The 14095-nt window shown below is 39.7% G+C and overlaps 1 protein-coding gene across 5 annotated transcripts in view; it reads right to left on the bottom strand.

Annotated features, from left to right (window-relative positions):
- Nucleotides 1–14095, bottom strand: part of RIMKLB (ribosomal modification protein rimK like family member B) — a 51114-nt gene that overhangs the window by 12488 nt on the left and 24531 nt on the right. For 4 of the 5 annotated variants that reach the window (XM_050331488.1, XM_050331489.1, XM_050331491.1 and 1 more), the window contains 3 exons: nucleotides 6294–6524; nucleotides 4311–4397; nucleotides 1187–1390 (listed from right to left, as the gene is read on the bottom strand). In XM_050331488.1, coding sequence (XP_050187445.1) covers nucleotides 1187–1390; nucleotides 4311–4397; nucleotides 6294–6524 — 522 coding nt within the window. The remainder of the gene's footprint in view (nucleotides 1–1186; nucleotides 1391–4310; nucleotides 4398–6293; nucleotides 6525–14095) is intronic. The other variant, XM_050331490.1, reaches the window with a different exon arrangement.

The raw sequence follows: 14095 nt of genomic DNA, 5'->3' as shown, positions 1-14095 counted from the left end.
AAGATTATGACTTGTTTAAAAGGCAGCTAAGTGATGACTTTTCAGTCCAGAAAAAGTATCACCCATTTTTATGATCCCAGGATATTAAAAAAAATGAACTAATAAATCACCCTTGTTCTTCCTAAGGTAGAGGCTTTCCCTGCACAGTTGTAAGTTGTCACGAGCTCTTAATAAGACTACAGTTCTAACAAATATAATTGGGGGGTGGGGGTTAAGATATCATCTGCTCATAGTGTCCCCTCTCAACTTCTTATCACAGGTTATTGCCTTTAAAGCAATAATTAGGGATCATTTGTGTCTGAACCTTAGCTGGTCCAGTTAACAAAGCCCATCACCTAAGTATTAACCGACTCAGACCTCATCTATCACAATACTTAAGTTTAAAAAATACCCAAACAATAACAAACAGAAAAAATATTTAGCAGAGAAATCTTTCAGGCTACATTTCCGCAGCATCAAGTAGTAACTAAAACCTCTCAGGCATTTTGACTGACCAAAACTGTACTACACGTGAACATATTTTATCCCATCCCTGTTCAGGTTCAGTACAGTTCAAGTCAGGTAACCTCAACCCTCCTTCCTCCTTTTACCCGCATAAACCCTGTGTCCAACATCCAAAGCTATGCAGTCTCAGTTCTGAGTATGCAACAATCAATGCAGTAACCTCCTCTTCCTTCCACACACGGTCTTTGGGGGGAAGAGGTTGCAGGGGGGAAGACTTAAGGCAGCACAGAAGATGCACAATGCAATACAACTGTTTATTGCCTTCAACAGTTTCCTCTCTTAACATTCTGTTTTACCCTCTTGCCAACTGTCCCCTCTACCTCCCTTAAGTATCCCTTTTTTTCTTTCTTCTTTTTCTGTTCCTCTCAACAGGATGGAAGAAATAACATGGCATTAGCATGAAACTGCCACTACCAGATCAGTTGCTCCATTTGTGTTCTAGAACTTTCCCCTGCTTTTCATCCATCCTGTCCATCTAACACTGTGGGCAGAGAATGTCTCTCCTTCTGTGTCTGCTCAACATGCATCTTACTTAATCCCTACTCTTGTGTTCCCTCTGTAAGCCCCCGGCAGTAAACACAATTAATACAAAATAAAACCTGCAGCTTATTTCAGTTGGCTTTGTGATTTTTCGGCTGGATTGAAAAATTCTGACCAAAACCATGAGCAATGTTTTTCCTACCAAGTGAGCAGTTACTCTGCATCCTCCCATCTGTTGAGCAGCGGAGCATGGTGCCCACCACACGGCCTCCTACTACGATGACACGTACGTCCTTGCCGTGGGACTCTTTAACGTATTTTTGAAATAAGTAAGGGGCATCATGACGGATCAAATGGCTTAGGTCTGCCAAATGGTGCTTGTCTCGTGCCAGGAACACAGCTTTACCTGTATGGAGAGAAAGAACATTTGAAGACTGAAAACAGCTACCCATTTGAGCTGCATCAATGATTCAGCACATGAAAGTAAAACCTCTGACCAGCATGCTGCCTGTTCTCACAGGCACCATCCGTATACCCATATTCCCATTTACAAATTCCACCGTGGACAACTGTGTTCCACTGATGCAGTGCTTTTAAGTGTTCAAGTGCTGCTGATAGAGCTGAGGAGACATATGAGGAGTTAAAAAAAAAAAAAAGAAAAGAAAAAAATTTTAGATAAAGGAGGTGGTCTTGCAATTTCAACTCCTTTTGGTACAAGTCCTTAAGGAGAGGAAAAAAGGGAAGAAACACTTAAAGAAAAGCAGACATTTAATTAATAACAATGTTATTCATCCAAGAGGACTGGACCCACAACCTACAGCTTTGACACACAGGAACCAACGACATGAAACTGTTAAACACTGGGCAACTAAAAACTCTGAAGTCACAACGGTGCCACTGCAGAACCAACCACTTCCCTGTTGAATGCTGCTCTTCCCATTACCTACAAGGGTTCACAGCTCCAGAATGAGGTTTTGCAGTGAAACAACTACATTCAGAGGAGAATACTAGACTCTACAGTATCCAAGATAATTCAGCAGATTCCACAAGACATGAAATGAATGGAATATACTACACTTAAAAGAAAAAAAACAAAACTCTTCAGAAATCATTAGCTTTTCTGCAAGTAACACCTCTAGGACTTGGATTTTTTAACCTAAAACATGCCATTTCGTTCCCCTTCACTTCTAGAGCACACCAAAGACTTCTTCTTTCCCAGTGTTACCAAGTCACTCCTGAAACAGACTCGACCACTTTCCATCTCATTTCTAGTCTTAAAAGACTGCATTCCTTTCCACCTTTAGCTACATTTCCCAACTCCTTTTACCTTCCTAAGCGCTCTTTCTATGTCATATTAGACTGACGTTTTGCAGTAGGGTTGTACATTTTTTCTTGTAACAGAACTGTCATTCAAATTATGCTACAATGTTAATAGAGCACAAAAATAAACTGATAAACTGTCTATCTTAAATAAGGAGACAGAATGCAGTGGTAGCCCAAGTAGAAGAAATAACATGTAAAGAATTCCATCAAGTGCTCCAAAGCCCAACTGGGGCAGCCTCTTTAGTCAGGATTTAAGGTCTCTATAACACAGAACACTGCTTGAGGAACACAGAATTTCTCATTACAAAAAAATGAGAATGTAAGCTTAAAAATCATGACAAGACAGCAACAACCTCCATATGCTTTCTCTTCCTCCTTTCTCCTATTCCAGACTTTACCTCTCCTACGGGCACTTAACAATCCTACTGCATTCTTGAAATTGAATAGTAAGAATGATGTTATGGAGGGAAACTACGTAGTTCTTGGGAATTACGCAGCAACACAGTATCTTGGCAAAAATAAGATTGGCACATTTGCTGCAGCAACAAATTACACAAAAAGCATGCCTAAAATGACTTTTATTCATCTGCCAGTACCCATGACCATGTTTGGCTGTTTATTTTAAATGCCATTTTTAAATGGCTGTTCTTCAATTAATTTGAAAAAGTTTCCCCAACCCTCTTAATGTGAAGGGATATGTACTCTGCATAAATTTACATTAGAATGCCTGGAATTTAAAGTGCTCTAAAAGCTAAACTTGTAAACAGATTTACATGTATCCTGGTGAGAAAAGGGAGAAGGAGGTCAATAGCTGTAACTACTATTATTTAACAGATCTTAACTAGAGGCAATGTCAAGTCAAACTCATTGTCTCAGATACTCCACAGTTGTCAAATTCAGCTTGCTGCAAAACCAAACTCCAACTTGGCTTTATAGCTCCACATGCACTTTAAAGCCACATAAAGTGGTGTTACTGCCAACGGAAGCAGGTCGGATCTTCCTCAGCCCCAGCTTTTTGCTCTCACTCTTTCATTACATCAAGACAAGCATTTGTGCAAGTAAGTGCTAAGTCATGTAAGGAATTAATCTAAGTAAAAATAACCCATCTAGATTCATCCAGCATTAGTTCCTGAATCCATTTACTACATGGCTACAGAAGTACTCAAGCCAGCAGGAGGTGCACTGGAGTAGCGTAGAGTGGCAGCAAACTGACTGACAGTAAGAAAGGAAGAAATTGTGTCTTTTAGTTATGATTTTGCCTAAAGCAATTGCTGGTTTATGTGCTCAAACTTCATTTTTAGTCTCTCTATACTTCTAGTATTTTTAAAATTGGTTTTAAAGTATATTAAGAACTGAGCAACCTCCTGTGTAAAAAACCTCTGAAATTGATTTACACCTGGTTTCCTTTAGCAGATCGCTATCTAACACTAAATTAAGTTGATGTGTTGTTTCATATTCAACACTTAAACCAAAAGACTAACAACAGAAAAAAATTAATCTGAACCTGCTATAATATCACTGGCACTGTCAGAGGTATTTTTCTGAAAAACAGAGATCCAGTTTGACAAACAATATGTAAGATTTTATTTATATCAGAATCCTAATTATAGACAAAGTCAAGTAGAAAAAGTCACTGAGTGAACTGAGATTTCATTTCTTATGCCTATTTAAAAGCATCCCTAAAATCCATGTGGACTTCTATTTCCCTAAGGCCCAACCTTCCATTACTCCAGTTCAAAGCTTTCCTCACAGAAGTCACCAATGCACCATAATTTTGAACCCCTTTCCCCCCACACTACTGCAAGACGAGGCTCTACTAAAACTGTTTCCCAGTGTTGCAGTCTATTCAACATTCAGAAGTTGAACCAGGACAGAATTTAGATGTACTGGAAAGAAGTCCAGCACCTAATAGAAGATCTTCTTAGCTATCATTCCTTGATGAGACCAAATCTTAGAGTGCTGCTCAGAATATTCCTTGGCCTCACCCCTGACCTCACACCCACCTCGATGACCCCGCGTGTTCTTCACCACCATAGGGAACTCCAGCACTTCCGCCTCATCAATCATTTTGGAAAAATTCTCATGACCACCTGGCAAAAAGAAAACCAACAACATTATGTGCCACCAGTCTGGTGTGGCCTAATTGGGGATGTAATTGGCATATCTTTCTCCCACCCTTACAGCTTAGATAATGCATTAAAAACTATCAGTTAAGAGAAACCTGGTCATAAAGCATGGTCAGACTTTGAAGGTATTTGTGATCTGTGGGATATCAACTCCTTCTTCCTTTGAAATTGAAGATACAAGCTGGCAAAGGCCTCTTGATCACAATTCCAAAAGGCTCAATCTAATTTTCCAAATCTGAATGCCCCAACTCTATCACCTTGTTCAAGTTTACCCCTTTAACTCCCATCTTCTCAAGTGTCTAAAAGGAAAATAGCAGAGATATAACACTCACTAGTAACAGTTCCATCCAAACCACTAACCAGGAAAGCAACACGGAATACAATGACAAGACATAATCCAGAGAGCAGCAACAACCAATACTTTGTCACTCCACCTCGCCCCTTTCCAAGGCTCAAGTGTCCTGTATCTCATTCTCCCTATATCCTAATGTAGTACTTAAACCTTTTAATCTCACTGCATCTGTAAGGACCTTAGAGAGTAGCTTTTAATGGTCATTCACACCATTATGGTTGATACTTCAAGGTTCTTTGAGTTCAATTCATAGAAGGCTGACCAAGTACAAGAAATACAGAAGACAAAGTCAGCAGACAAAGGGATGAGCCCCCTCTAACAGCATGTGCAGTAAAGCGCAGAAGTCAAGCCAAGACACTGGTCACAAAGCCAGCAGCAGCCATCACTACCCTGCCATGGATTTGAATGCATGCCATGGAATAACATGTCATTCAGCACATCCTGCTTTACTTGGCAAAGCCAGTTCTCACTGATAACTTGATATTTGCAGTTTAAAAAAAAATAGAAAAAGCAAAAAAAAAGTCATGCTTCTGTCAAATTCCAGAGGCAGGCATTAAAAGTAGTGGCAGAGAGTTATGAACAAATAGATATGTTCTGCAATTATCTCATCATTCATGGTCTTCCCTTCCCCCCAAAAATTAAAAACTCATTCCTTTCTCAATGAGTTAGAGCAACGACATGCATAAAGAAAGGGTGTGTTTCTTCTCTGATGTGTTTTCACAGTAAGTGATGGAAATAGTAATTCACAGTAATCAATAGAAAGCCATGGGTTTTGTTTGTCAAGTTTGTTTCTGTTTTTGCCAAGTTCCCATTACAAAAGCCCATTGGTCCAACAACACAAAGGGGAGGAAAGCACTGGCAATTCTTAAGAAGGCAAGGAAGGTTGAGAGGTATCTTCAGTTCTTTAATAGATTGTAATTAAGAGCTTCATGGTAGCTCAGACAAATGGTTCCTCTAATCTAGCACTCTGTCAGGAACCACAGACTCCAGAGGCAGGCACAAGAAACAATAATTAGCTGTTATGATGGGAAACAAACCCCAAACAACTGTACTTGTACAAGGGCTTGTACTTTCTTTGCCCTTGGACAAAAACTAATGTATTTGGAGATACTTTTATTCATACAGAAGTTTAATCCAATCTACTTTCAGGTTTTAACAAAGGCTAGATCTTTTTAGTATCTTAGGACAAGTTCTTGCCTGTTGTTTCTGGCAATTGGAAAAGAGTTAAAAATGTTTTAGCAGTAACAGCCAAAGTTAGTTGCTTGGAAAGTTGAGGTACAGTTAAAGTACTCTTCTCAAAGCATTACCAGCTAATAAACAAAGCCAAGACCAGAACCTGAGTGCTGCGACTCTGATTTCCTCTCCTGGTTACTGAGCACTTAGCTGTGGAACTAGCCTTATGCTACCTAATTTCTATGGATTTCCAAAACTTGACTTACATCCTTAGCACTGCAAAAACGTAAACAGTGGTAGGCAACTATGCTATCCTTTTGATCCAAAAGTCTTACCATACGAAAAAGTGTCTGGAAGAGGCACACCATGACCGGCAAGTTCTTGAAATGTCCAGAACTTGTTGACACAGTTGAGGATGGCTTGGGGACGATTCATCAATCGACAGCCCATCTTCTCTAGGTGGCGAAGGACTGTGATATCGCTGTCACTCTGGACCCAAGGTGTTGGCACACGCACGACCACCACTTGTGGGTAAGCAGTAATGAGCTCCCCTTTCACCCGGAGACCTAAAGATGGAAGAGAAAAACATCCCACTTTTTTACCATCCCATCAGCAAAAGGTAAACAGGCAAAGAAATATTGTACTATCTGTGATCACAGCTGATACTAGACTTCAACAGTAAGTGTCGAAACAGCACAACTCTCCCTACCATGCATCTTGTCAGTTGTGCTGTTTCATACATGTCACTCTTAACCCACTTAAAGGTCGGACTAAGCAAAACCAAGACTTTATTTAGGGCACACAATCTTGGGCTTCTTTCCAGGGTGAAGCACATTTTATCTAGATTGACACACCATCCTTTCTCTGGGTGTTAGCTGCACATTACATTCACATGAGCTGTATCAACAGCCCAGGAGGTTCCTGCCTCCCACTGCTGCTTCTTGCCTACATGATGCAGTTCATACCTTTCCCAGTCCCAGCTGTACTGATCCCTCTGTTTGTGGTATCACGTTACACAACATACTGCCAAAGTAACAGAGATTAGATACGACCCTTAAAAAAACACAAAAAGCCAGCAGTATTTTTAACACAGGTAATTTCAACAATGTGTTTTATAAGTATTCAAAATAACTATCAGCTAACAGGGAAGCACCCTGTGACATAAAGGCAGGAACTAGAATGAAAGCCAGCTTTGCCACCAAGACCAGTGTATTACTTAATCACGACCTATAGTTTTATAGACTAATTCTCTGAAAAAGAAACACTGAAAGACAGGCTGCAGGAATAGGAATATGACAGGATTGGACGGGAGGTATCAAGCTCAATGAAGATAGTCTGGCATCTGAGGATGGGAAAAGACAAATAGGATTTGATATTCACATTACTTGCTTTATGTTCAAAGTAAAACTTCGTGACTTCAGCATCAAATACAGAGTTCACACTGTAGTCAGCACTTTAAGGGTTAAAAAAGAGAAAGAAGGTGGGCTGAGAAATCACAGTGCATCTGCATTTCTGTGCCTACCAAAGGCCAGCTGGAACTACTGAGATCTAGCCAAAATTAATTGATTAACCTGATTACTCTATTCCAGAGATGTTACTTTACAAATACAGACTTGTATGTATTCAACCCAAAGACACAGATTGCCAAGGAATATATTTCATTCGAAGGTGCATTTGAATCGTGAGAGATGGCAGGGGGAAGGAAGGGAGGGTGTCCCCCTCTCTCTACTTCCCCTTTTCTTTTCTTCTCCCAGCCAGGATGTATTTAGAGCTTGCCTTAAATACAATGAAGCAACCACCTAACTCCCAAAAAGGAAGTAGATATATGCTGCCCAGTCCTCGGGAGGACACAGAACCACACTCTGGAAAGGCCAAAACAGAGCCACATCCAATTCAAATCTCTTTTTCCAATCCCCACAGCCATAATTGCACAGAGATGAGCAAACATAAGCAGACGGTGCTCTGGCTGCTCACCTCATTAGCACCAAGCACTGCCGCATTGCAGCTGACATGACTCGCGTGTTTAAGCAAGCAGGCTTCAGACACACACCCCTCCCATTTCATAGAGGCATCTCAAGCAAGAGTAAAAACAAGATACTGCTACAAACCTAAGCAGACTGTGAACATCACAAAATGGACTACCATCTCTTTTAGCCAGAAAAGGAGTACAGATTCAGCAAGCAAAAGATTTTTTACTTATTAGTCAGATTCCACCTTACACATGTATTTTCCTGTTTAGGTGCATGCCCAATTACACCCACTTTTCGCACACGATATCGCATGCATGTCCTGATCCACATGCAAGCTGTGCAACAATCATTTCAAAAAGGAGTGCATATTCTACATGGCCCCAAAACTGCCACCGTCTCTGTGTTGTGAACCAAAACGACATAATTTTCCAATTCATAATCTCTCAGTCTATTTTGTTGTTTCGCTTTAAAGTCACGCCACATGCTGAAGTTTTGCACCATGGAGTCTGAAACAGAAAAACAGCAGTTTGAGGAGATGTGTATGCCTCACCTGGAATTCTCCTGAATACCTGTATGAGACTTGACTATCAAACTGGTGTAAATTTAACCAGGCCACCATCCCCCCTAGAGTAACTTTGGAAGTACAACGATATTATCAACAGAACAACCTGAGCTTTTGTTTCAGATTCAGTCATATTCTGTGGTATAGATACTGTTGTATGCAGAACACCACCAAAAAATTCTCTCCCCTTATACAAGGCAGTTTACAAACAAAAAGAAGAGCTACTCAATGAAATGTATAATTTGAATCAGTACTACTGACATGCGCCACAAAAATTAGCTGCAGTTTCCCAGCAACACAGTGCTGCAAACAGAACCAGCTTTATCACAGTAAAAAGGAGAGCCAGATTCTGCCATTTTGGAATGAGTATGCATTCAGCATTCCACGTGAGACCCATCAGTTAACAATCAGGTTAATGGTCATTAATGCCTACTGGGCTGAGAATATAATGTTTGTTCACTATGATGTGCTGAAAACAGTAACACAGACGATATTAATGCATACAGTGAATTTATTTTCCAAAGAAACAATTCATGAATGAAAAGAGAAATAAAGGAAAAAAAAGACACGTTACAGAGATGTTACTTAGAGAGTGGTTAAGAAGTAATCAAGGTTTCTTTGAAAATCATAGTGCCCATAGTTGAAAGGGACCCTCGAGGATTGATATGTTCAACTCCTAGTGCTGCACAGGCCAGCCCTAAGTATCACACCGTGTGCCTGAGAGTGTTGTCCAAATGCTTCTTGAACTCTGGCAGGCTTGGTGCTGTGACCACCTTCCCTGGGGATTCTGTTCCAGTGCCCAACCACCCTCTGGGTGAAGAACCTTTTCCTAATATCCAACCTAAACCTCCCCTGACACAGTTTCATTCCCTTGGGTCCTGTCACTGGTCAACAGAGAGAAGAGGTTGGTGTCTGCCCCTCCACTTCCTCTCATGAGGAAGTTGCAACTGCAATGACCCCTCAGTCTCCTCTTCTCCAGGCTGAACAGACCAAGTGGTGCCCAAATCTGCACACAGTTGAGATGAACTCTCTTTTCTCTGCAATAATAGTACCATCCTGGTTCCAAAATAGTATTAGCAGGTTACACTCATGGTTGCCTGTGGACAGCGAACCAACCTCACAAACACACAGAAAGGCAGATGCTCAGATCATACAGAAATACCTTGACAAATAACAAATTAGTCCATTTGCTGGCTTCCTCAGTGGATGCCCATGACAGTGCAGGCATGGCAGATAGCTATACAGTCCTTTGAAGTACCAATACTAAAATCCAGGAAAGGGAGATTTCACACTTATCCAGTACTATAAACTCTCTAATCATAAAACAACCATTTTATCAGTGCCTGCGGAACAATTTTTTAGGTTATCATATAACATTTGGGTATTCTTTGGTCCTATGACTTTAATAAAGACTCCTGAGCTGGCATATCACACAACAGAAACAGATGTAACTTGAAGAAGACCTGTTCTTTCACTCAGTTCCAGCTTCCTTTGTTTTTCCTCTGCAAAACAAAACTCTCCAAAATGGAACATGGTACACCTATAACATTATACATCAATCATCACAGCATTCAGATAAAATATAAAAGGAATTTTCGCAGTGTAAATTCTAATCACCTGGGAATGAACTCGACCACTTACACCACATCCCTCAAACTCGAAAAACCTCTCAAAAACAGCTCAAAGAAGCACATGATGGAACTGAGTGGGTAAATGCATGATTATTCATCATTTGCCCCAACCAGTCATCCTGCTTTTCACTCGCAAAGAATGGCAGGTGAGCTGAAAATGCAAAGTTGCTGGTCTCTGCTAAAAAGGCCTATTTTGACCCAAACAGATAGAAGCCATCGCATGAACCTGTGAAGACCACAGAAAATGGACGGACTGTTAAACTGAAGAAAGAGGCAGAAACTACTACTTCTGTTACCAGTGAGATAAGAAGACATGTACCTATACCCTAATAAAAGTTCTTGAGACGCTAACCTCCAACATGGTAGAGCCTATTTGTATAGCAAGATATGGCAGATGACAGCTGCTGATTTAGTTCAATTTTAGGGTGGATGAACTTACTTTGGAAAAAACCTCACAAAATTCTGGGACTTGCCAACCCTCATTAACATATGCAGGGCTTTTTCAGTACCTTCTGACCTCTTTCCTAAGACAAGTTTATCTCACAATCGCAATTTCTCAATTGAAGAGTCTCACTCTTTAGGTGGCACACATTCCCAATGAAATGCCTCAAAATACAGACATACAAACAAAACTTGACCTAACAAGTTGATGCCCATCAGCTAAAACTCCTAAGCTTGTTCCCATCCTACAGCGAAACACAACACAAAATGCATGACCTTAAGTCTCAGTGAAGGTATTCTACACTATTCATGAATCTCACAACACAGCCGGGACAAACTTGCTGCTCAAATACAGGCACTGTAGAGCCTGCAAAACAAACACGCCTCTGCAAGCCAATCAAAACCACAGCCAGAGTACACCTTTTGCAATTTATAAGCACTGGTGTTTCATCTATACAGTTATCCTAGTTTTTTGCCCTCCAGAAATTCTAGGAAACACTTCTGTGTGATGGCATTATGGACGGCTAAAAAGGATCAAGATCAAGAAACTGTGTGGCTTCTGAACATTTTAATTCACATCCAAGCAGTATTTTAAATTGCTTACATTTTTGAAACTCATTATATTCAGTTTGCAGCCTACACAAATCCCTTTCAATCTCCAGAAGAATCATTCATCAGCAGATTAGTAACTACTGCAAAGCACTATCTCATGTCCAGTTTGCATGTTACAAAGAACTGTACTTTATCTGAAACAATGCAAATGTTTTCACAGAAGGAACATAGTTTCAAGAGACAGGTCTAAAATCTCAAAGATTTGCAAGGACATCAAAAATCATTTCAGATTTTTTATAGTTCTCAATACAGCAAACATCAAGCATTTTTTACAATAGAAAAACTTGGTAATGTTAAATAAATTTATAAAAGTATTTTCAGTCCAAATTATAATTTTGGAAAACAGTCAAAATAAGCAAACTGAGTCACCAAGGCCACGAAATACTTCAGACTCCAAATCAGATCTACAAGTACAGCATGTGACCATAAGAATCACAGTCAACTTCTTCAATAACATAAGATACAAAGCTAAATGCCTGAAGTATTTAATACACAAGCAGAAGGAGACTCTGGGTGGGCTTACATGTAAATAAAAATAACTGATACCAAGCTTCTACTTTTATACAATGATTAGTGTTAATTGATAGACTACACCAGATGAAAAGACTAAAGTAGCTGGAAATGTCAGAAGATATGGCCTGGGAAGAAACCCAAAGGACACTGACATAAGAGTAACAAATAAGATATTTCCCCGGGGCAGAAATTTACCTTTACTTCTATATCTACATTAGAAAAGCCTAAATCAGGAAACAGGTTTCCACGATGAAAAAGACCAAGCTTTTCACTCTGTGCCTGAAGATAGCTGTAACTGCCTTGCTATCCATGGAAGCTCATGACCTATCACATCACATGTCTGACCAAACAGATCAAAAGAGCAGGAATGATGAGCAGAAGGTGGGTTTGGCAGCACTCCCTATGCAGTGCTGCCATGAATTCAGCAACATAAAACATTCTAGTCGTTAAGTCGTCTTCTTTCAAACTGACTTCCAAATGTATACATTTCGCAAAATTTGTCTGAAAATTGTGTGACTATTATTCCATGTAGAGCATGGATAACTATGCAAAGCATCCTCATTCTGTGGCCTCATCTGCCCCAAGCAGCCACTTTTTAACTTCAATAACTACCTCTGTCTTTAGCAAAACCCCTAATAAATACCAACTCTCTGAAATACATAAGTAAAAGGAAGCAGGAAAAAAGTGTTTCAGTATTCAGACAAATCCAGTATGTGGAGTATTTTTCTAACAGACATACAAGCGTACAAGTGGAATAATGACTGGTCATTGTGCATGCAGCATTACAAAAAATAAAACCTGAATCAAGTTTCAAAAGCACAAAACATACATCACTTCCCATCATATTCCCTACAGGATCTAGCAGAGTGTGAGAACTTCCAGAAATATTACCCAGATTTTTCCTCAGAGATCTGTACGCTACCCTGAAAGTCTCCAGCTCTCACGACTTTGTTATACGAATCTATTCATCCACCCATCCATGGAGTTGCTAACGTTTCCCAAATGAACAGTCACTCAGCAAGCCGGCTATAATGAAGTCATCTCACTCAGCTGCGAAAATCAGGCAAGCCTTCTATCACACAAACCTTTCCTCGTATTTTGAGGATATTACATCCTGCTATTTGCTTTTCCCAATTAATCAGTTGTTCTCACACAAATCACTGAATTTTTCTACTAACCTGGACTCACTCCTGGTCTCAAAACAGGGCATCACTATTTCTGGTTCATTTGTCCTCCCAATATCTGTCAGCCACATGACACTGCATAATATTTGCATTAAATTTCTAAAGTGTTTATTAATTACTTACAGTTTACTTGCAGGGAATTAAATGTGTTTCACCCTAATTGCCACGTAAAAAGCAAGCTTCAAGCTCCAAAAGGGAGATATCCCAAACTTTAATAGCAAATTACTGCAATAATAAGATACACATTCCCTCACTAAACTCAAACACAACTAGATCCCTAACATTCTTAAAATTCAGCATACTTTAAATATACATTCTACCAAGACTGTGGCAGAATTTAGTAACAATTACCAATAGTGGAATTATCATTACAAAGTACTATTCTATACATCAAAAGCTTGCTGCTATATTAACTTTATGTTTGTATCTTATAAAACAACTCTAAGCAAGATAGAACTCCCAGAAATTGAGTGATACATGTTATTTTTTTCAAATTCATTTGAAAAATATAAGTTCATGGAGATCTGTAAGTATTTCAGAGCAGTTGACATTTCCTGGGGGTTTTGCCAAAGACAGAGGCAGTCACTGAAGTTAAATTCTTCTTCTGAGAAGTGGCTGCCTGTGGCAGCTGTATGCTAGATAAAGTATCACACTTTAAATGCAATTTTATTTAAACCAGAACTTAACCTTTGAAAAGCAGCTAAGCACTGCAATTTTAGAGAACCACCAATTTATTAACACTAAACTTCCCCTTTGAAGCTGCACAGGAATTTTCTCCGTATCACTTACCACCTGACAACCACAGTTTATTAGTCTGAACACTAAGTAGTCACAATTTCTCCGAAATTTCACTGCCATGTAAAAGTCTCTTTGACACCTAGTATTACCAAGCTAATTTTTAGTTTAGTGTCCACAGAAACAGATTTCTAAAATACTTCTGTGCTGGGTGTTTTAAATGCATATTCTCTCCCTTCCTATCCTACTCACTAGTATTTTCAAACCATATTAACAAGTGCTGACATTCAACTCTATGTGTTTAATATGACCTCAATTTCCTTCTCCACAAAAATTTAACCGAAAAGGGTTTCTTGCCAAGATATGCTTCCATAGCTCAGCAGTTCAAATGAAATCACACAGGGCAGAGACAAAACCGATCTCACTAAGACAGTCCTATGCCATACTATTCTGAAACAGCGAACAGAGAAATTAAGAGGAGCAGATCCA

This window comes from Myiozetetes cayanensis, unplaced genomic scaffold (genome assembly GCF_022539395.1).
Source record: "Myiozetetes cayanensis isolate MyiCay16 unplaced genomic scaffold, myiCay2020 scf5-8, whole genome shotgun sequence".
Classification (NCBI taxonomy): Eukaryota; Metazoa; Chordata; class Aves; order Passeriformes; family Tyrannidae; genus Myiozetetes; species Myiozetetes cayanensis.
The sequence above is the reverse complement of the archived record's forward strand: the minus strand, read 5'-3'. Positions and strand labels throughout refer to the sequence as shown.